Here is a 21451-nt window from a genome sequence, read left to right as displayed (position 1 = left end):
TTCCCAGGTCCTTGTTTCGTTTAGGGACTTGGCTCCCTAAGTCTTTTCTTTCTACTTTGTTGGGGTTCATTTTCGTTGGGACAGTTCTTGTATAGTTGGGTTTCTCCTTCTTTTTGTTCTTGTTCTTTTTTCCTTCTTCAGTGTTGCTTTCTTTCTTTGTTGCGGTTTTGTTTCCTTGTTTTTTGTTGCCTTGTTTTGCTAATAAATTGCATGTCTTTCAAAAAAAGAAACATGTTGGCAACATGAACTTCAGATTTAATGAATAGGGTTGATATTTCCTTGTCCGCAACCTCTCTCTAATGAAGTGACAGTCCACTTCAATATGCTTAGTCCTCTCATGATAAGTTGATTACTGGTGATATGTGACGCAGCTTGATTATCACAAACTCACAATATAAATTCATGAGAGTATCAACCACAAAACTCTCACACATCAAAGTCTTCAACCACACAAGTTCACACGTGCTATGGGACATGGCTCTATACTCTGATTTTGCAATAAAACAAGCAAAGGCTTGTTGCTTCTTGCTTCTCCAGGTAACAAGATTACCTCCTACAAATGTACAATAACCTATGGTGGATCGCTTATTTAAAGGAGATCCAACCCAGTCTGCATCAGAGAATCCTTCCACTCTAAGGTGTCCATTTTGGCTATCTATAGGAGTTCACTCTAAGGTGTCCATTTTGCCTATCTGTAGGAGTTCATAAATATGGATTAAGTTTTTCTCACCAAAATACATCCATTTCAAGGTGTCCAAGACATCTTTGGCGGTCTTGAGGAAAATTACATTGGCATTGATACGTGGTTCCATGCTATTTCACAACAATGCCCTAATTTGAGCATCCTCTGCCATCCAATCATCATAGTATGTGACAATGATATTAGGCATAGGTGATGTCAAATATTTAACTTTTCTCTTTCTAGTCAGAAAAACATCTACAAATGTGGCCCACTGTAGATAATTTGTGCCATTCAATTTCATTGATGTTATTGAAGAAGCACCAAATCTAAAGAGGATAAAATACTAGTCTTGGGATCATTTTTGAAATCTATCTGAATAATAACAAATATTTTTTCTTGAAAACAAATTCTTCAAAAAATTGGCCTACTATATCAATACTGGCTTCCAAGCTTCAACTTGTCTAGATTAACACAATAAAGGAAGGCTTCATGAAACTTCTGAATTTTCAGCCTTCAAATCTGATACCATACTTCAAAACTGACCATAGATTGTATACGGGATGAAAGATGGCCCACTTTGTCCCATCGAGCAAGTAAAATGCAAAAGCAGGCCTTACCTTCATTAAACACGATTTCACCACCCATCATGTGGGGGTACAACAGCCAAAAGAGATTAGGTTAACCAAATACATTAGAGTTTCCCACCATAGAGAATGGAAAAATACAGAAAAGAAGATGAAGAAGAAAAATGGATCAACATAGCTCTGATACCATGTTGATTTTGGAGAGAGAAGGAAAGAAAAAAGAGCAGAAAATGAGGAGAAAAACGTGAGAGAATGGGGATGCTCAAGCAACCCATCACATCCCACCACTTGTTTTCTCATATTAGAGCTTTCACTTAAAAATGTGAAATTACAAGAATACCCTCAATAGTTAAAAACCACTACCAATTTGGCTCATGTACACATGATGCCAATACATAAAGACCGAACCCAATCAAGATTACCATTTACCACACGTGACGACGTTACATGTGTCCACACGTGTGATCACATCACACATGTGATCATTCCAATAAAATATATATGTATAACGATTGTAGCCACGGGCAAAATTTTCCCCAAAATTAATTTTTCAACCTGCTAGAAGTTTGCCTTGTGAAAGGACATCAAAGGGTTTTAGATCTAACTAAAGGGCAGTTAAGGAATTTAGAAGGTATGCATGTATACTAGGTGAGTTGTTCCACTACACACACACACACACACAAAAAAAAAAAAAAAAGGGAGACTCTTATGATAGTTCGCCATCATTTTAAAGGTGTCGCTGACTCATTCCCTCACATTTGAGACTCACATAAAGCTACCTACACCCAGATTGTGGGTCACATTGTGGATGGAGTATGTACTCATAATCACAGCAATCAAGCAATTCTAATCATCCACTTGATGGTTATTAAATGGATGGTGGTTAGAAGTAAAATGGTGAGTCGTCCAAATTTCAAGGGTAAGATCAGATAGCAAATATCATGTTCTTAATGTAATTTTTAGGTTGCACTGCATCCAAAGTTGTCAACTAATTCGATGGTTTGGATTTCCAAATAACTATTCCATGTGCAGAAATGAAGTGTCACCACCATTTTTAAAGAGATGGTGAACTATCATAGGATTGCTGATCAAAAGAAACCCAATTTTTACAACTGCTTGACCTCTCATCTCTCCCACCATCTGCACACTGTTTTCTCTCCACGTGAGTTGCACATGCCTGCTCTACTCGTGTGTGTGCGTGTGATGGGGGAAAATACAGGCTTGAGGGAAGAAGGAAAAAAAAACACCACAACCAACCTAGCAGACAATCTCACAACATATGGTCGAAGGCTCAGAATCAAGGCTAGTAGGACAATCCTAGGCATTTTATAGTAATAAACGACACAGGCATTTTTGTCCTTGATCCCATCAAGCGGTTAGATCAAGCTGACTTTTGGACCATGTCTCACATATGGAAGGGCTCACAAGGTGAGTAGTTCAGACCTTGCACACCTTTGCCACGTCCCATGGGAAACTGGTGCACAAAAAGTGTCAAAAAGTTCCGTGCAATTAAGCATGACTCTTTCATAAGTAGCTTCCTAACATTCTATGAAAAAATTCTGACTAATCGACATCTAAATGATATACTTAAATAACCAGATGACACGAAAGAGACCATTCTTATATATGGAATTTAGTTAATACACATCTCCATGAAGGTCTGTATAATTTCGTTAGCATATAGTCAGTTCTGTCAATTTCTCAAGTATAGGTTGGTTGCCCGAACCTTGTTAATGTCGTTAGCAAAGGACAGTACTGCTATTATAGAAGAAATGATCCTAACAAAAAATTTCATTTTTTACGGAGTTTCAAAAATACCTCCGTCAGCAGAGGCTTTGGCTTCTTCACAGTAGCCTTGTCAGCAGAGTTGGCTCCTTCACCAAATAAGCTAACTGCAGCTTTAACAGATTCAAATGGTGCTCTTGTGTCTATCTCTCCCACCTCTACTTTAGGAGAACCAGTAGAGCTTTGACGAGCTTTTATGCCCATGCTGCTCTCTTTCCTTCAAAAAAACCTGCCTGCTGAAATGGTGATATTCAAAACAAGAATAACATATTAATCTGGATTCTTAAAAAAAAAAAACTCGCAAGCAGTTTAACCTAAAAATAAATAAAAAGAGACAAAATATGGATGGAACAAGGACGTGCCTCCGATTCATTGCACCCAGAGAGAACACATTATTTTCCACCATTTAAAGATAGTTTGGTGGATATATGCAAGCATTTCAAAATTGGGTTTTTAGAAGTCCATCACTAACAGTTCCACCCACCATTTTTTGGATGGTAGGAGATGTATAGACCGACTCTCATTTCAAACTGAAGGCACTCTTTTTTTTCCTTGTTTTACTTTTTCTTTCTTTCTTTCTTTTTGAGTGGTTGAGGGCACACAATCAATGGCAAAAAGGGGTAACAGTTGCCCTATAGGACAAAGTGAAGGCAAGAATAAAAAACATCAATTCAGGTTGAATTAGCACTTTAATTCAAACAAAATAAGTGGAATTATGTGATTCTTGGTCCAAGATATGCATAGTGTCCGACTTTGAGTCTGCAGACTCTGTGCTAGTAAGCCCAGTGGTTTAGTGATCCAGACTGTTAATTCGATGGCCCCCTTCTGGATGGAACCAGTGACAAATATTGCCGAGGTTTTGAAAATCTTGCAATAATGTCACAAAAAGTGCACTAAATGATATTATAGCAAGATTTTCAAAATCTCAGCAGAGTATAAAATATAACATATTTATCACATGAATCTTAAGGTATTTGTCACACACACACACACGCACGCGCGCACACACACACACACACACACACACACACACACACACACACACACACACACGTGCGCGTGCGCGCACAATAAATGTTTTTAAATAATTTCTGGGCCAAGAAATTGCCAAGTGCAGGATTTGTCATGGCGGATCTTCTGATCTTGGGGACCAGTTGAGCATGGACAATCCAAGGTCGGCTCATCAGAAATTAAAGACCTGAAGACACTGCATATCCACAGGCCGAGGATAATATAATTCCTTGCTAACATAAACATTTTGGCGTGTTTGGATGCACTAGTGAATTGAATTACAAATAATCAAGTTAATAAAGGATAGGACAAATATTAGTAGTGTTTCACTGCTTGGTAATAATCATAGTGAGATTGCTAGTCCTCAATCTGCAGTTACATTCTTTTCAAATCCAACTTGAAGGCAATGCAATTGCACTTAGGGGGCCAAGCACTCAACATGAATGCCAAGGCAATTGCAATCTGGTTACTCCCACTTCATTAGACAGGTAATTGCAAAGTCAATCTGCAGTTACATTCTTTTCAAATCCAACTTGAAGGCAATGCAATTGCACTTAGGGGGCCAAGCACTCAACATGAATGCTAAGGCAATTGCAATCTGGTTACTCCCACTTCATTAGACAGGTAATTGCAAAGTCAGTTCATTGTGCATCCACATAAAGTGTTGATTCTGTGTTCTCAACAGATGATATACTCATCGTTAATAAATCATTCCTACTCATGCAATTTGACAGGTCATTCTGCAGCGATACCTTGTAGTCAGAGGCTAGAAAATAAATGGAGGTCAGAAAAACAAGGTGGCATGTGCAGCAATGTTCTAAACCATGGTTCAGCTCCTTACTGAGTACACCGAACATACAACACCCAAGTGATCACTAATGATTTCCCATTCAAGCAGGAACCAGAGCGCCTATCGAACTACCATCAATATTACAGTTTTAGGTGAATGAGAGGTCTGTTCTGTTTCTTGCACCACTTCTCCACATGATGTTCCTTCAAGAACTTTCCACAAAGTCTTAAATCCTTCCTTTTACAACGATATGCTCCTTTAAGCAATGTCCATGAGCTGAGATGGAATCCTGTCACGTTTTTCTTTCCCGTCTTATGGGACCAAACCCAAAGTCTCGCAATTGTACCTATAGGACTGATCAAAAGCTATATGGACTCAACACACTCTTTCCTTACTCTCATCTCTCTCCTTGTAAATGTAGATATCTTTTTCCTTCCAGAAAGATCAAAAGTCCACCAATCATAAACACCACATCCAACTAGTCGAAAAGGTTGGCCCACCATGAAGAACACCTAATACAAATATCACGTGATCCATTCATCATAAGTGGACCATGCAACACTTGTAAACACCCCCTTGTGAGCCACAGTATAGAAAATCATTGACAGTCATGTCTAACTGCCTAAGTGCTTCCCCAAACATAAACCGTGCGGAACTCATAAACACCCCCTTTGCGAGCGAGTCTGCCTACTACCCGAGTGTAGCTGCTAGCTAGGCCACTTGGAATAGAAGAGAACACATAAAAGATTTGAAGGCAAGAAAACTTGTAGTGCCCTAGATAACTCAAGAGTTTACAATTTCTATGGTTTTCTAAGTTGGTTACAAAGGAGTCCCTCCTCATATAGGCTAGGAACCTTCTAGTTACTTACATGTATGCTATGGTCTTATGCAGCAATCATCCAATGGCCGAGAATATTCAAGAAACCTTCTAGATGACTCCACAGAACCCTCTCTACAAAATCCAAAATAAAGAACTCTAAAAACTTCAAGGGATCTCTACACTACTCTACATTCTTCTACCTTTTCTCTAGACTCCCTCCACGCTTCAAGCATAGTCTACAAGTCTACACATACTGTGCATAGCTTTGTAGTACAGGTGGCAAAATTGACTAGGTCACTGATTTAGCCTCCGGCAAATGTTTGGTCCACAACACAACAGCTATGATCCAAAGCACAAGTGTGGCCTACCTAATGAGTGGATCAGCCTTATTTTGTGCTAGATGATATTTGTACTAGGGCTAGCCTTTTGGACAAGTTGGATGTTATACAAACATCACATGTTGGCAAGAACATGCCAGTTGGACCATGACTTAGTGGTCGAACTAGTTGCATGTGAATCTAGGGAGAAAACATACAAACACACATCACCATAGTCATCATCATAGCCTTGTCCAAGCTATTTCAGGTTGGCCTTAGAATCTTGTTTTGCCAATCAGGAAAAAAAAAAAAAACAACACACACACACACACACACACACACACACACACACACACACACACACAAATAGATAATGATGAGTATAACTCTTAAATAATGATGCGGACATCAGAGTGTACCAGCGTTGCCATAGGAGAGCCCCAGGCCCTGGCCCAACCCAGCTCACACTTTATTTGGGTGATCACTACTTGGGCCTGGCCCGTAGGCCACTTTGAAGACCCCATGTGCATAGGATGAGCATCATGAAGGCCCCAAACTAAGAGGATGCACATGGGCTGCATTATTTGGAGTGTCACGATAGTTTTTGAGAGTTTTGGTTGAGATCCAACCGTTGGATCGCGTCCGATCACATGGTCGCCCACCATGTAATCAAGTCCTTTTTCAGTTTTTAGTGTCCATTTACGTTTTGTTATTTTTCTACACATTTTGGTTGGTTTGGATTTCTTAGTGGGCCCCTAATTTGCTAGATTTTAAAAGGGGCATGTTGGTCATTTTACTTTTAATGTAAAAACTTTATTTAAGGGGGTTAAACGTCCAACCCTAGGGTAAAAAAGAGTACACGTTTGTTTTCTAAAGAGACGCATTTCTTTCTTCCATGCAACTTGGAAGAACCCTCCATGAGACTTGGAATAAGGTGGTGAGATTCCATCTTTTTGTGGGCGTGCGACTCGCTCACGTGTTTATCTTCTGCAAGGTATGGTCTTTCCTTCTCCTTCTACTCCTTTAAAAACACCTCTTTGATCCTATCTAGCCTAAATCCTTCAATCCATTGCGCCCAAAACCCCGACACCCTATGTTCTTGCCTCCCACATAAAACCTACCCTAGACCCTCTCTCAATTTCCTCCCACAACCCTCAGTTCCTAAATTACAAATTTATCCCACCCCATATCTCACGTGATCTTCATCTCCTCTAAACAAAGTTTATGTGGTGAATGAGTATGGTAAATTCTATGTGTCTAAGAATCTGCCCATGAGTATTTTGTTGATATTTTGTGTTAAGAGGTTGTTCTAACAACCTTGACATCCTACGATTTAATCTTTATATGAACGTGTGTGTGTGGGGATGATTTCTAATGAAATTACATGCATTTTTGCTTGCTGAAATTACTATTTGGTGAACTGTTCTACTGAAATTATTGTTTAATGGGCTTGGCCCATAATGTGTATGCTTTGAGTTGTCCTTTGGATAATCTCCTGTGAAACATGACATCCACACATGTATCCTACATCATTTTTTGTATTAGAGACAAGTTTAGCATAGAGTATTTGTGAGTCTCATATAAAGTTAGGGTCTTTTGTGTGCATGCATATAGGTTGAGATTGCATCTCATATAGTGTTTAGGCCACACCATTAGGATAGTAAATCTGAACTAGAGTCTAGGGTTACATTGGGTACACCCCGTGCCCCATCGAATCAGTTTTCGTATCAATCCTAGAATTAGTTTCTTCCTTTTAAGTGAGTCCTTACATTAAAGTTGTCTTAAGTGTGTCACGGTATGGCAATTGCAAGTAATAGTCATGATCCCAACTCGTTATCTCAACAGATCCTAGCACAACTACAAGCCATCACGTCTAGGCTAGATCGTCTTGAAACAGCTATTGAGGAGCAGCGCACAGCGACAGAATCCAATAAGCGGCACCTTGCTGACCTTGAGGATCTTGGTGACGAGCATGAGCCTCAGGCTGAGGTATTGGAGCGTGGTGCTAGGAGGGATCCCACACCCCCAGTAGAGCCAGCTAGGGCTCCCATAGCACGTCCTACCCCTCAGAGAGAGCCTGCTAGGGATTATGCGAGGGGGCATGGCCCAGTAGTTGGACGTGTAGGGGTGCGTCCTCAACCACCCCAATTTGAGTACCATGACCGACATGATGTTAAAGACCGTGTCATGAGAGGTGTGAAAGTCGACGCGCCGAGCTTTGATGGTCAGCTAGACCCCAAAGTCTTTGTCGACTAGCTGGCAAACATGGACCACTTTTTCGAGTGGCATGACATGCCTGACGGCCGTCGAGTGCAGTTCGCCAAGATGAAGCTTGTTAGTCAGGCTAAGTCTTTTTTGTTGAACTATGAGCACCGACTTGAGAGGTCTAGGCAACCTCCCATCACACTATGGGTCAAGATGAAAGACGCCCTGAGGGAGAAGTATCTTCCCCTGTCATACCAACATAAGCTCATGGATCAGTGGCAGTCCCTTCGCCAGGGGAACATGTCAGCCACAGATTATATTGCTAAATTTGATGAGCATATGTTGCAATGTGACATCCAGGAGGACCCCATTGTGACACTCTCTAGATTTAGGATGGGGCTCCGACCTAATCTTCAGCACGAGCTGCTCACTCGCAATGTTGGCACATTCGATCATGCCTACCAGTTGGTTCTTGAGTTAGAGCGGTATGTAGCACTCCAGCATTCTCGACGTATGGACTATCGGGATCCCAGTTCTAGGGCTCCACCTCAGGGTATGAGACCTAATTATGGGACTCAACCCAAACCATCTTCCTCTAATCGACCCAATCCTAGAGATTTCAAGGATAAGGCCATTGAGGGATCTAGCTCAAGAGGAGGTGAGCCTACAGAATGCTACCAATGCGGCAAAACGGGTCATTTCACACGTGAGTGTCCCCAAAAGGTGCGAGGAAAGGCCCTCCTAATTGAAGATCAAGGGGAAGATCAAAATGACCAGGGCGACTATGAAGAAGAAGAGTATCGCCCTAATGTGGGTGCTAGTGATGAAGACGATGAGGAGACTATCCCACTTGCTATAGTCAGACGTATCCTAACTCAGGCTAAGGACTAGGATGACTGGCGTCGTTCTACTATTTTCCACACTTACACTAAAATTGGAGAAAAGAATTGCAAAGTCATTGTCGATAGTGGAAGTTGTACAAATGTGGTCTCCGCTAGCACCTTAGATCGTTTGGGCCTTAAGCCCACTCCCCACCCTCAACCCTATAAAGTCTCTCGGGTTGACAACTCTTCCATGCCAGTGTCCCAGTGATGTCTAGTGCCTTTGGCCCTTTAGAGTTTGGATCCTATAAAGACACTGTGTTGTGATGTTTTGCCCATGGATGTGGGACACATCATCTTGGGTTGGCCTTGGCTCTTTGATAAGGATGTCACGATATATGGTCGTTCAAATGCCTATACATTCTTACACAAAGGCAGAAAGATTATTCTGAAGCCTCTGCCTCCCAAGAACACCCAGGCAAAAAGGAAAGACGTCAAGAGGGTGATGGAAAAGAAGTGAGGAAATCCCAAACAAAGTCTCTTCACATTATTAATGTGAAAGAATTTGAGAAAGAGGCTACAGAGAGTTTGAAGGTGTATGCCCTAGTGGCAAGAGAGGTTACAGCAGAGGTTAGGGCAGAGATCCCGTCTAGGGTGAGTCTCGTTCTAGAGGAGTTTAGTGATGTATTTCCTGAGGACTTACCAGATGAACTTTCACCCATGAGAGACATCCAGCATGTCATTGACTTAGTCTCTGGGTCTACTCTCCTGAACCTTCCTCACTATTGAATGAACCCGACCGAGCATGCCGAATTGAAGAGGCAAGTTGATGAGTTGTTAAGAAAAGGGTTCATTCGAGAGAGTTTTAAGTCCATGTGTTGTAACTGCACACTTCACACCCAAGAAGGATGGCACGTGGCGCATGTGCGTGGACAGCCGAGCAATTAACAAGATCACAGTCAAGTATCTGTTTCCTATACCGAGGCTTGATGATATGCTCGACATGATGGTCGGTGCCACGATTTTCTTGAAGATTGACCTCAAGAGTGGGTATCACCAAATTCACATTTGCCCAGATGATGAATAGAAGACAACCTTCAAGACGAAGGATGGGTTGTACGAATGGGTGGTCATGCCCTTTGGGTTGACTAATGCCCCAAGTACTTTTATGCGAGTGATGACCCAGGTGTTGAGGCCCTTCATGGGCAAGTTCCTGGTGGTTTATTTTGACGATATTCTCATTTATAGTACCACTAAGGAACAACATCTCCACCATTTGAGGCAGGTCTGTCAGATCCTTAGGACGGAGCAATTATAAGCAAACCTCGAGAAGTGCGCTTTTATGTCAGATCGAGTTATCTTCTTAGGGTTCATAGTGTCGTCCGAGGGTATGCGTGCGGATCCTGAAAAGGTCCAGGCCATAGTGAGTTGGCCAGAACCACAGAACATTCATGAGGTGCGTAGCTTCCACGGCTTAGCTACCTTTTATCGTCGGTTCATTAAAGGCTTTAATTCCATTATGGCTCCCATTACCGATTGTATCAAAAAAGGGGAGTTCCAGTGGACAAGTGCAGCCTTTAAGGCCTTTAAAGACATAAAGGGCAAGATGGTTGAGGCCCCTGTCATGCAACTTCCAGATTTTTCTAAAGTCTTTGAAGTGGCTTGTGACACCTCAGGTATGGGAATAGGGGGAGCACTAAGTCAGGAGGGACACCCAGTTGCCTATTTTAGTGAGAAACTGAATGAGGCAAAACAGAAATACTCCACCTATGACAAGGAATTTTATGCGGTGGTGCAGTCATTAAGGCATTGGCGCCACTATTTACTCCCGCATGAGTTCATCTTGTTCTCTGACCACGAGGCCTTGCGATATTTAGGCTCTCAGAAGAAGTTGAACCCTAAGCATGCCAAATGGGTCGAATTTCTTCAAGAGTACTCGTTTGTTCTCAAGCATAAGGCCGAAGTCAAGAACAAACCCGCGGATGCCCATCGTCGTAGGGTTGTGACTCTCCATTCTCTGAGAGAAGAGGTTACGGGTTTTAAGCGGTTAAAAGACGAATATCCTAAGTGCCCGGACTTTGGAGAGAGATATGTGTCACTTCTAGAGGATCCCACGAGGACAGACAGTGAGTTTGTCATTCATGATTATTACCTGTTTCGTGGAGATCGGCTCTGCATTCCTCGCACGTCCCTACGGGATTTCTAATATGGGAGCTACATGTAGGTGGTGTAGCTGGTCATTTTGGAAGGGATAAAACGATAACCCTTGTTGAGGACCGATTTTACTGGCCAAGTCTCAAGCGAAATGTGGCTAGAATTGTAGGGCAATGTCGTACATGTCAATTGGCAAAGCAAAAGAAACAGAACACAAGATTGTATACTCCTTTGCTTGTGCCATATGCCCCTTGGGACGATCTTAGTAAGGATTTCGTGTTGGGGCTTCCCAAGACTATCAAGAAGCAAGATTCCGTATTTGTCGTGGTGGACCGTTTTTCCAAAATGGCCCACTTCATTGCATGCTCCAAGACGTCAAATGCCTCACACATTGCTCGGATCTTCTTTGATGAGGTTGTTCCATTGCATGGTTTGTCAAAAACCATAGTTTCTGACCGAGATGTCAAGTTTGTGAGCTATTTTTGGAAGACACTATGGCATATTATAGGAACTCGTCTGCAGTTTTCTTCGGCATACCATCCTCAAACTAATGGCCAGACTGGGGTGGTGAATAGGAGCCTAGGCGACTTGTTGAGATGTCTGGTTGGTGATCATCTTAGGACTTGGGATGCAGTCTTGCCAACTGCAGAGTTGGCATATAATAGTTCAGTAAATAAGCCTACGGGGAAGAGTCCGTTTAAGATTGTTCTTGGTTATAAGCCTAGGAGACCTATAGATTTGATTCTCATATCTGTGTCACGTCGTCCTTCTGAGTCTGCTGAGTCCTTTGCACATTACATGCATGATTTACACAGGGAGATTATGCAAAGAATTAATTCAAGTAATATAAATTATAAACTTCAAGTAGACATGCACCGTCGATTCAAGGAATTTCAAATGGGTGATGAGGTCATGGTCCGTATTAGGCCAAAGTGGATACCATCTAGTGCTACTAAGAAATTACATGCCCGCAGCGCAGGACCATATAAAATTTTAAACCGTATGGGTCCCAATGCGTATGTTCTCGAGCTTCCACCTACATTGAATATCAGGTCTACATTTAACGTGGAAGATCTCGTGCCATTTAGAGGCCCACCTCATGATCCACACCTTGAGCCTCCCACTGATCAGTCCCCTGGCCTATGGCCTATACCTGAGCCTTCCTCTCAGCCTGCACCCCCCATATCATCTGTACACATGAGAGAGCAAATCGAGGACATTCTGGATGAGCAGATAGTCTCTACCCACCATGGTGGATTCCAGAAGTTTCTCGTCAAGTGAAAGGATCGACCTACATTAGACTGCACGTGGATTACAGAGGTAGAGACACAATGGCTTGACCCTGATCTACTAGAGTGTTACAGGAGTTTTGTCTCACCAGCGGCGAGACTTTCTCAGCCGGGGAGAGTTGATGCAAACATCAGAGTGTACCAGCGTCACCATAGGAGAGCCCCAGGCCCTGGCCCAACCCAGCCCACACTTTATTTGGGTGATCACTACTTGGGCCTGGCCCGCGGGCCACTTTGAAGACCCCATGTGCATAGGATGAGCATCATGAAGACCCCAAACTGGGAGGATGAACATGGGCTGCATTATTTGGAGTGTCAGGATAGTTTTTGAGAGTTTGGTTGAGATCCAACCATTGGATCGCGTCCGATCACATGGTCGCCCACCATGTGATCAAGTCCTTTTTCAATTTTTTAATGTCCATTTATGTTTTGTTATTTTTCTACACATTCTGGTTGGTTTGGATTTCTTAGTGTTCTTCCATGCGACTTGGAAGAACCCTCTATGAGACTTGGAGCAAGGTGATGAGATTTCATCTTTTTGTGGGCGTATGACTCGCTTACGTATTTATCTTCTGCAAGGTATGGTCTTTCCTTCTCCTTCTACTCCTTTAAAAACACATCTTTGATCTTATATAGCCTAAATCCTTCAATCCATTGCACTCAAAACCTCGACACCCTATGTCCCTGCCTCCCACATAAAACCTACCCTAGACTCTCTCCCAATTTCCTCCCACAACCCTCAGTTCCCAAATTACAGATTTATCTCACCCCATATCCCACGTGATCTTCATCTCCTCTAAACAAAGTTTATGTGGTGAATGAGTATGGTAAATTCCATGTGTGTATGAATCTGCCCATGAGTATTTTGTTGATATTCTGTGCTACGGGGTTGTTCTAACAACCTTGACATCCTGCGATTTAATCTTTATATGAACGTGTGCATGTGGGGATGATTTCTAATGAAATGACATGCATTTTTTCTTGCTGAAATTACTGTTTGGTGAATTGTTCTACTGAAATTATTGTTTAGTGGGCTTGGCCCATAACCTGTATGCTTTGAGTTGTCCTTTGGATAATCTCATGTGAAACATGACATCCACACATGTATCCTACATCAAATAATATGAGGAAGAAAAAGCCACATAACCAACATCGTAGGAACTAGATGACATCCGGTATCAATTCAAGATTCAATGAGAGCTCTTATTAATAATGGAAAGCAAACTCTAGGATGACTTGGTTGTCAAGATAACCACAATTACAAAAAGGGACCCCAACATCAAGTTAAACCTGGAACTCAATGATGACCTGTCCAAAAACTTGCCTTTAAGATCTAGATCGTAGGTCCAAAACCTTTGCCTTAGATACACACGTGGGCATAGCAAAGCTCTTGACCCACACATTTCCTAACTCTTTCCAAAGAATAATATATCACTACTTTTTTTCCAAAATAACCAAAACACAGCTTCCTAACTAACATTTACCCATGCCACTTCCTAACTAAACTAGCACGCAACCACATCTTTCCAGCTGAAGGATCAATCTTGTTGGCCATCCACGCCATGTAAACGACGGTGACCAACTTGAAGATCAGCTGTCTCCAAAATCTAGAAAATCCACCCATTAGGCAGGCCACGACTGTATGATGGAGTCAAACCGGCAGTCATCCATTGATTTCAATGGTTTAGCCCAGTAATGAGGGGATTGGCCTGATTTTCCAGACATCCAAGGTTCGCGTTGGAACCCCCATCATTTACATGGCTCCAATGTCCTACAAAAGTGACATATCGGAGATATAATCAGTGTTCGAAATATCGGTATCGTGCAATGTATCACACCCTTGGGGTACATATACGTATAGGTTATCGCACGGGATATATCGTTTGTATCGCATAATTTATCACACTTTTTGGAAAACATGGGGAAATATTGGGAAAATGGTTGAATTTTTCAATGAAACTTCAGGGATTGTTAAAAAAAACTTTAATACACGCTTTTAAATCATAACATCTCAGAAATAAAGTGCAGACAATAGGTTTCCTTTGTAGAGGGTCATAAGCCATGCGTTGTCCTATATTCAAATATAATGTATAACATTTATAAATGTATCAAAACATGTATGAAAACACAACTAAGTGGATCCCACCACAAAAAACAGTGGGGACGGTGACACCCACCGTTGAAACCTTCCTAAGGCCCACGATGAAACCTTCAATCACCACCGTTTCTTTTACTGTGGTCCACATGAGATTTGATCTACCTCATTTTTGGGCTAATGCCCTAAAATGATTTGAAAAATGGATGGATGGCGCAGATAAAACACTTACATTATTGTGGGGCCCACAGGGCACTGACCAATAGCTACTGGTACAGAGCATTAGTAAGCCATCACGATTGGACTCGATTTCGTGCGAAGGCATTTCCTAGGAAGTTCCTGCGCTGAGATAATAGGTGGGGCCCACCATAATGTTTTTGAAAAATCCACGCCGTCCATCCTTTTTTCTAGATCATTTTAGGACATGAGACCAAAAATAAGGTGGATACAAAACTCAAGTGGGCCGCACGAGAGGAAAGAGTGAAGATTCAGTGACCACTGTTTAAACATTCATATGGCCACAAAAGTTTCGTATCAGGCTAAGTTTTTTGTTTTTTCACTTCATCCCAGTGGAAATGGCCTTACAAACGGTTCGGATGGCATATAAACATCAAGGTGGAGCCCAAGAAGGTTTCAACGGTACAAAACTTTGTCTAGTTTTCTTTCTCCTATGGCCGTCTTGAGTTTTGGATCTACCTGATTTTTAGCTCATGTCCAAAAATGATCTAGACAAACAGATGGATGGTGTGGATTTTTCAGAAACATCATGGTGGGAGCGAAAAGCATTACTAGGAAATCCGGGTACCACCATTTTTGCGCCGGCCCTGCTTCGAAACCAACATGTGCGTGGGATCCTCAGTGTGGCCCTTGCCATTATGTATGTGATGTATCCACACCGTCCATCCATTTGGAGATATCACTTTAGGTCCTAAGCCAAAGAATTAGGCAGATCCAAAGCTCAAGTGGACCCTACCATGGATAACAATGGGGACAATGACACCCACCGTTGAAACTTGAATCCACTTTTATGGGATCCACCATAATGTTTATTTTAGATCCAACATGTTCACAAGTTCATACGAATAGTTGTCAAGGAAAAACACAAATATCAGCTTGATAAAAAACTTTTGTGGCCCTCACAAAGTTTTTAATGGTAGGAGTTCAATCCCCACTGTTTTGTGTGTTGGGGTCCACTTGGGCTTTGGATTTGACCCATTATTTGTCTTATGACCTAAACTAATCTCTCCAAATGGATGGACAGAATGGATATACAATACATAAATTTATGTAGGCCCCACCATTTTTAGTGGGGCAAGTCGCACTGAATCCACTTTCCCTTAACTTAAGGAGCGTGGATTAGGTGTTACACGGGTAACTGCATAGCCGGTGTTACCTTTACTGTAGGGCCCACCTTTGATGATATGTTATATATCCACTCCGTCCATTCATGTTTACAGATCCTTTTAGAACGTTTTCCCAAACATTAAGTACATCCGAATCTCAGGTGGACCACACCATATGAAACAGTGATTATTGAACGTTCACCATTAAAAATATATCAAGGCCTACTTTTAAAGTAAATCCTTAATGTTTATTTGTTATCCAAACCGTTGATAAGGTCAATCAAAACTGAATGAAGGAAATATACAAAGATTAGTGTAAACCAAAACGTTTGTGGCCTATAAAATACTTTTAATGGTCATTCGGCAGTTTTTCTGGTGTGGTCCACCTAAGATCTTGATTTGCTTAATTTTTCGTATAACATCCTTAAATTATATGAAAAGAAGGATGGACGGCCTGGATAAAACATATACATCAATGTGGACCCCACAGAGCCCATGAAAGACCGTCTGTCTGTCTCTACGCATCCATTAAAAAAGGTACCCGAATTGCGTCCTACCACAGCCCGTCTCCAGCTGGGAACGAGCAGTATCTTTGATTGGCCACCGTGATGTATGGGTCTTATCAACACCATCCATCCATTTTTTTCATATCATTTTAGGGTATAAGCCTAAAAATGAGAAAGATCCAAGGCCCAAGCGGACCACACCACAGGAAGTAGCAGTGGTAATGATTCTCACCATTGAAACTTTTCTAGGGCCCACCGTGATGTTTATTTTCCATCCAACCTATTCATAAAGTTACGTAGACCTGGATGAAGAGAAAACACAAATATTAGCTCCATCCAAAACTTATGTGGCACCCAAGAAGTTTTCAACGGTAAGAGTTTAATCCCCATTGTGTAGTCCACTTGAGCCTTGGATCTGCCTATTTTTGGGTTTATACCCTAAAATGATGTGAAAAAATGGATGGACGGTGTGGATAAGACCCATACATCACGTGGCCACTCAAAGCTTCTGCTCGTTCCCAGATTACAAAGAAGATGGCATCCTCAGAAAAGGCTTCTGAAGCCATTTTCGCAACAGGCAGGAACCCTGAAATTCTATAACTTTTCATAAAAATCTTCCAAATCCCTACAAGTTTTGGCAGACCTCTTGATCGAGTGGCCCCATGGTTCCAATCTCCCAAATCCCTGCAAGTTACGACCCGTATTGTAACGATAAGGGTGGTGGTCGTTACGGCCACTGTTACCATTATGGAATACCTTGGGATTATCAGTTTAGTAGTGGACAGCAAAATAATAGAGGAGAAAGCGCAAGTCAATGATGCATTTGCAAATTACTATAAGAATCTACTATCTTGTGATAATTGGAAAACCTAGGTTTTAACCAATTGTTGAATGTTGAGGCGAAATTCCTTGAAAAGCCAATTTCCAAGGAAGAGATAAAAGCAAAGGGAAGAGATACAGCATCATATTAGAGTGGATGGCTATCCCATGGCTTCCTTCTAGATATTCTGGAATGTGGTTAAGGGAGATGTGAATTTTATTGTTAAATTCTTTAAGAGGGGCCAATTGTCAAAAGAGCTTGGAGCGTCTTTTATTGCAATCATTCTGAAGGTCGAAGGGACGGAAAATTTAAGATTTAGGCCCGTCAGTATCATCGCAGGCCCTTATAAGATATTTTCCAAAATCCTTGCATAAGACTTCGAGAAGTCCTCGTGAATGTCATCACCAAGAACCATAATAGTTGTATAGCGGGCAGGCAAATTCTGGAAAGTGCTCTCATCGCTCATAAGTGCATTGACTCTGAGCACAGGGAAGCCAAAAGAGGTTTAGCATCCAAGATGGACATCGAGAAGGCATGTGACCATGTCGACAAGGAGTTCCCCAATTACATGTTGAGAAGATTGGGGTATAAGCATGGTTCTGAATATCAATATTGGGGAGCGTATCAACCCAGCCAAAAAACGATACGATACAGGCATCATGTATCGATATCGGATGATATCGACCCATATTTGATGCGGACACAAGCGCATTCAAGGTGTACCAACGAAGAAAGCGCCAACCACAAGTGTCGTCCTTGTGGATAGGCGACTATTGAGGAGCTGAAGACCTTTCACATGTGATTGGACATATAGAAGACCTCACTCAGGGAAGACACATGTGAAGGAAGATTGGAGAAAGAAGACCGAGCACCCAAACTTTCCCGTACTTATGTTATTTGCGCGTTTTTGACTTAGTTAGGGGTCTTTTAGTAATTTTATGTCTTTATTTGCTTATTCTAGGGGTCTTTTAGTAATTTTATGTCTTTATTTGCTTATTTAAGTGGGCTAAAGCCCTAAACTCAAATTTTAACTATTGATTAATGAAAAGCAAACCCTTTGGTTGCCTCCTTCCTCTCTTCTCCCTAATAGTGCTTCTTCTCTTCCCTTGATCTTCTTCTTCTAATTTCTTCTTGTGCCCCTCCAACTTCTTCAAGGTAATAGTTTTCTTCCCTCTATTTTCCAATTTTGGCTAATCCTTCTTCGATCAAAATCTTGAGAACCGATCTAAACCCTAAACCCCCAATTTCTCAAATCCCTAATCCGAGAAACTTCTTGGTTCTTCGGACTAGTGATCTTCATTGATCGATTGGGTGTGACCATGCAAGATCGGGAGGTCTCATCCCTCGCCGGATTCAACCTGAGTAGTAATTGAATTCCATAATCCATGGTTGTAGTGATGGCCCGCTCCATTGCATGTTTCCTTTATGATTTTCTCAGTTATGATGATTACTGTTAGAATTTTAGATCATTTATTCCTTTTATTTCCGCTGTTTAATTATGTCCATGAGCATGCATCATAACTAGGGCTGTCCTGCGTCAAATTTGGTATCAAAGCCTAGGCTTGCATGGTTTTTGTTTAGATCGAGTTATCAAATTACGGTTTTGATTTTTAGGTTTAACTTAAAGTTCCAGGTTTAGAAAGTTTTCAATTTTAGAAACTTTCCAATTTTAGAAAGTTCCTAATCTGGAAAATTTCCAGATTTGAGTTGTTTCCTGTTTCAACTTAATTGTGTCAGTTCATAGTAGTTTTGCATTCATCGCATTCATCTTGAAAGTCATGACACCTAGTAGTCTAGTTAGGTAGAGTTTGGTTCGAGTCTTCATTGTATGCCCACGAGAAGAGGTAGAGGTTTCGGACTTCAACCTACCATGAATAACGAGCAGTTATCTGAGCAACTTGCTCAATTGATACAAAAGATAACCGCCTTAGAAGTGGGTCAAAGGCGTGAGTTTGCCCGCCTTAAGAACCAAATTACCACTACCATGACTAAGGTGGAGCAACTAGAGGCGTCCCAAAAGGAAAACCCCGCTGTAGGGGAAAATGCGCACTCCCAAGTGGAAGAAATCATTGAAGAACGCGCTGCCACACATGGTGGTAGTGAGGATAGAGATCGTGGTAACGGTCGTGGTGTGGTGCGAGAGGCACGAGCCACATGTGGTCATCAAGACCGCTATGATCCAGATGAGCGTGCGATGAAGAGTGTGAGAGTTGAGGCCCCGAGTTTTGATGGGCGCTTGGATCCCAAGGCATTCCTTGACTGGGTTGCTGACATGGACCACTACTTTGAGTGGTATGGCATGTCAGAAAACTGTCAAATGCAGTTTGCTAAGATAAAGCTTGTGGGTCAAGCCAAGCTCTTCTGGACCAACACCGAGCGTAGGATAGAGAGAGTTGGTAGAGCCCCTATCACACATTGGTATGAGATGAAAGAGAAGTTGAAGGAGAAGTACATTCCTCTCCCATACCGTCAGAAGCTCTTTGACCAATGGCAATCCTTACGCCAAAGGTCAATACCTACCGCTAACTACATCGCTAAATTTGAAGAGTATGTGATGCGATGTGATATCCGAGAAGACCCTCTAGTAACGCTCTCGCGTTTTAAGACGGGCCTTTGTGCAGATCTTCAGCGCGAGCTTATTACTCGGCTCTTAACGGTCTTAGATGAAGCATATCAAGTCGTGCAGGAGTTAGAGCAATATCTGGAGGCTCCTGTCGTTCGTCGTTTTGAGTCCCGAGACTCCAGTGCTAGATCTAGTTCCCAAGGAACTAGACCTAATATTGGTAATCATCCTAGGGCACAGGCGACCATTCCGTCTAGGCCTAGGGAGGACAAGGGCAAAGGGGTTCTTGGTGCCGGTCCTAGTAACATGAGCCAAGTGAGGTGCTATGAGTGTGGCAACCTTGGCCACATGTCTAATCAGTGTCCTACGAAGAGCCGTGGGAGAGCCTTAGTTATAGGCGAGTCCCACGAGGGTAGAGATGACCAGGGTGATTATGAAGTTGAAGAGTATCACCCTAAAGGAGGACTTACTGATGAAGAAGAAGTGGATGGAGAAGCAACGCTTGCAGTAGTCAGGCGTGTGTTAGCTCAGTCTAGAAGTAATACTGACTGGCGTCGAAGCACTATCTTCTACACTATTGCCAAGTGTGGTGAAAAGAATTGTAAGGTGATAGTGGACAGTGGAAGTTGTCAGAATGTGATTTCCACTAGCACCTTAGATCGCTTAAAACTGAAATCCACACCTCATCCAGACCCGTATAAAGTTTCTTGGGTTGACAAGACATCCCTACCTGTCACCCAGCAATGTCTAGTCCCCATCGAGTTTGCGTCATACAAAGAGTCTCTGTGGTGTGATGTTTTACCTATGGATGTGGGACATGTTATCCTAGGTAGACCATGGCTATTCGATAATGATGTCACGATCTTTAACCGTTCGAATGCGTGTACTTTTATGTATAATGGTAAAAAGATCAAACTTAATCTCATGCCACCTGAGAATACACTAGGGAAGAAGAAGGATGAGAAGGCAAGTGAGCCTAGAGAAATGGGGAAATCCAAACCTAAGTCTTTACATATAATCAGCGCAAGAGAGTTTGAAAAAGAGGCTAAGGAGGATTCTATGGTGTATGCCCTTGTGGCTAGAGAAATTACACCTGAGGTTCCATCAGAGTTGCCCCGTGAGATGACCTCGGTCCTGAAGGAATATAGTGATGTATTTCCTGAAGACTTACCGAATGAGTTGCCACCTATGAGGGACATACAGCATGTCATTGATCTTCTCCTAGGGTCTACTCTACCGAACCTTCCTCACTACAGGATGAACCCTGTAGCGCATGCAGAGTTGAAGAAGCAAGTTGATGAGCTTCTGCAAAAGAGTTTCATCCAAGAGAGTATGAGCCCGTGTGTCGTGCCTGCATTGTTGACGCCAAAGAGAGACGGCACGTGGCGCATGTGTGTGGACAGCCGTGCCATAAATAAAATTACTGTCAAGTATAGGTTCCCTATACCTAGACTTGATGATATGCTTGACATATTGGCCAGGTGCACTATATTCTCTAAGATAGACCTCAAGAGTGGATATCACCAAATCCGTATACGCCCAGGAGATGAGTGGAAGACGGCGTTTAAGACGAAAGATGGGTTGTGTGAGTGGTTGGTCATGCCCTTCGGCTTGACTAACGCACCCAGTACTTTCATGCGGGTGATGACACTAGCTTTGAGGCCGT

The 21451-nt window shown here is 42.2% G+C and overlaps 1 protein-coding gene across 2 annotated transcripts in view; it reads right to left on the bottom strand.

Moving 5' to 3' along the window:
* LOC131258197 (WEB family protein At5g55860-like) overlaps nucleotides 1-21451 on the bottom strand; it is a 41495-nt gene that overhangs the window by 11923 nt on the left and 8121 nt on the right. Inside the window, exon 2 of one of the 2 annotated variants that reach the window (XM_058259323.1) lies at nucleotides 3085-3287. In XM_058259323.1, coding sequence (XP_058115306.1) covers nucleotides 3085-3255 — 171 coding nt within the window. In that variant the 5' untranslated portion in view covers nucleotides 3256-3287. The remainder of the gene's footprint in view (nucleotides 1-3084; nucleotides 3288-21451) is intronic. The other variant, XM_058259324.1, reaches the window with a different exon arrangement.

The sequence above is a fragment of the Magnolia sinica genome, chromosome 10 (genome assembly GCF_029962835.1).
Source record: "Magnolia sinica isolate HGM2019 chromosome 10, MsV1, whole genome shotgun sequence".
In the NCBI taxonomy this organism is placed as follows: Eukaryota; Viridiplantae; Streptophyta; class Magnoliopsida; order Magnoliales; family Magnoliaceae; genus Magnolia; species Magnolia sinica.
The sequence above is the reverse complement of the archived record's forward strand: the minus strand, read 5'-3'. Positions and strand labels throughout refer to the sequence as shown.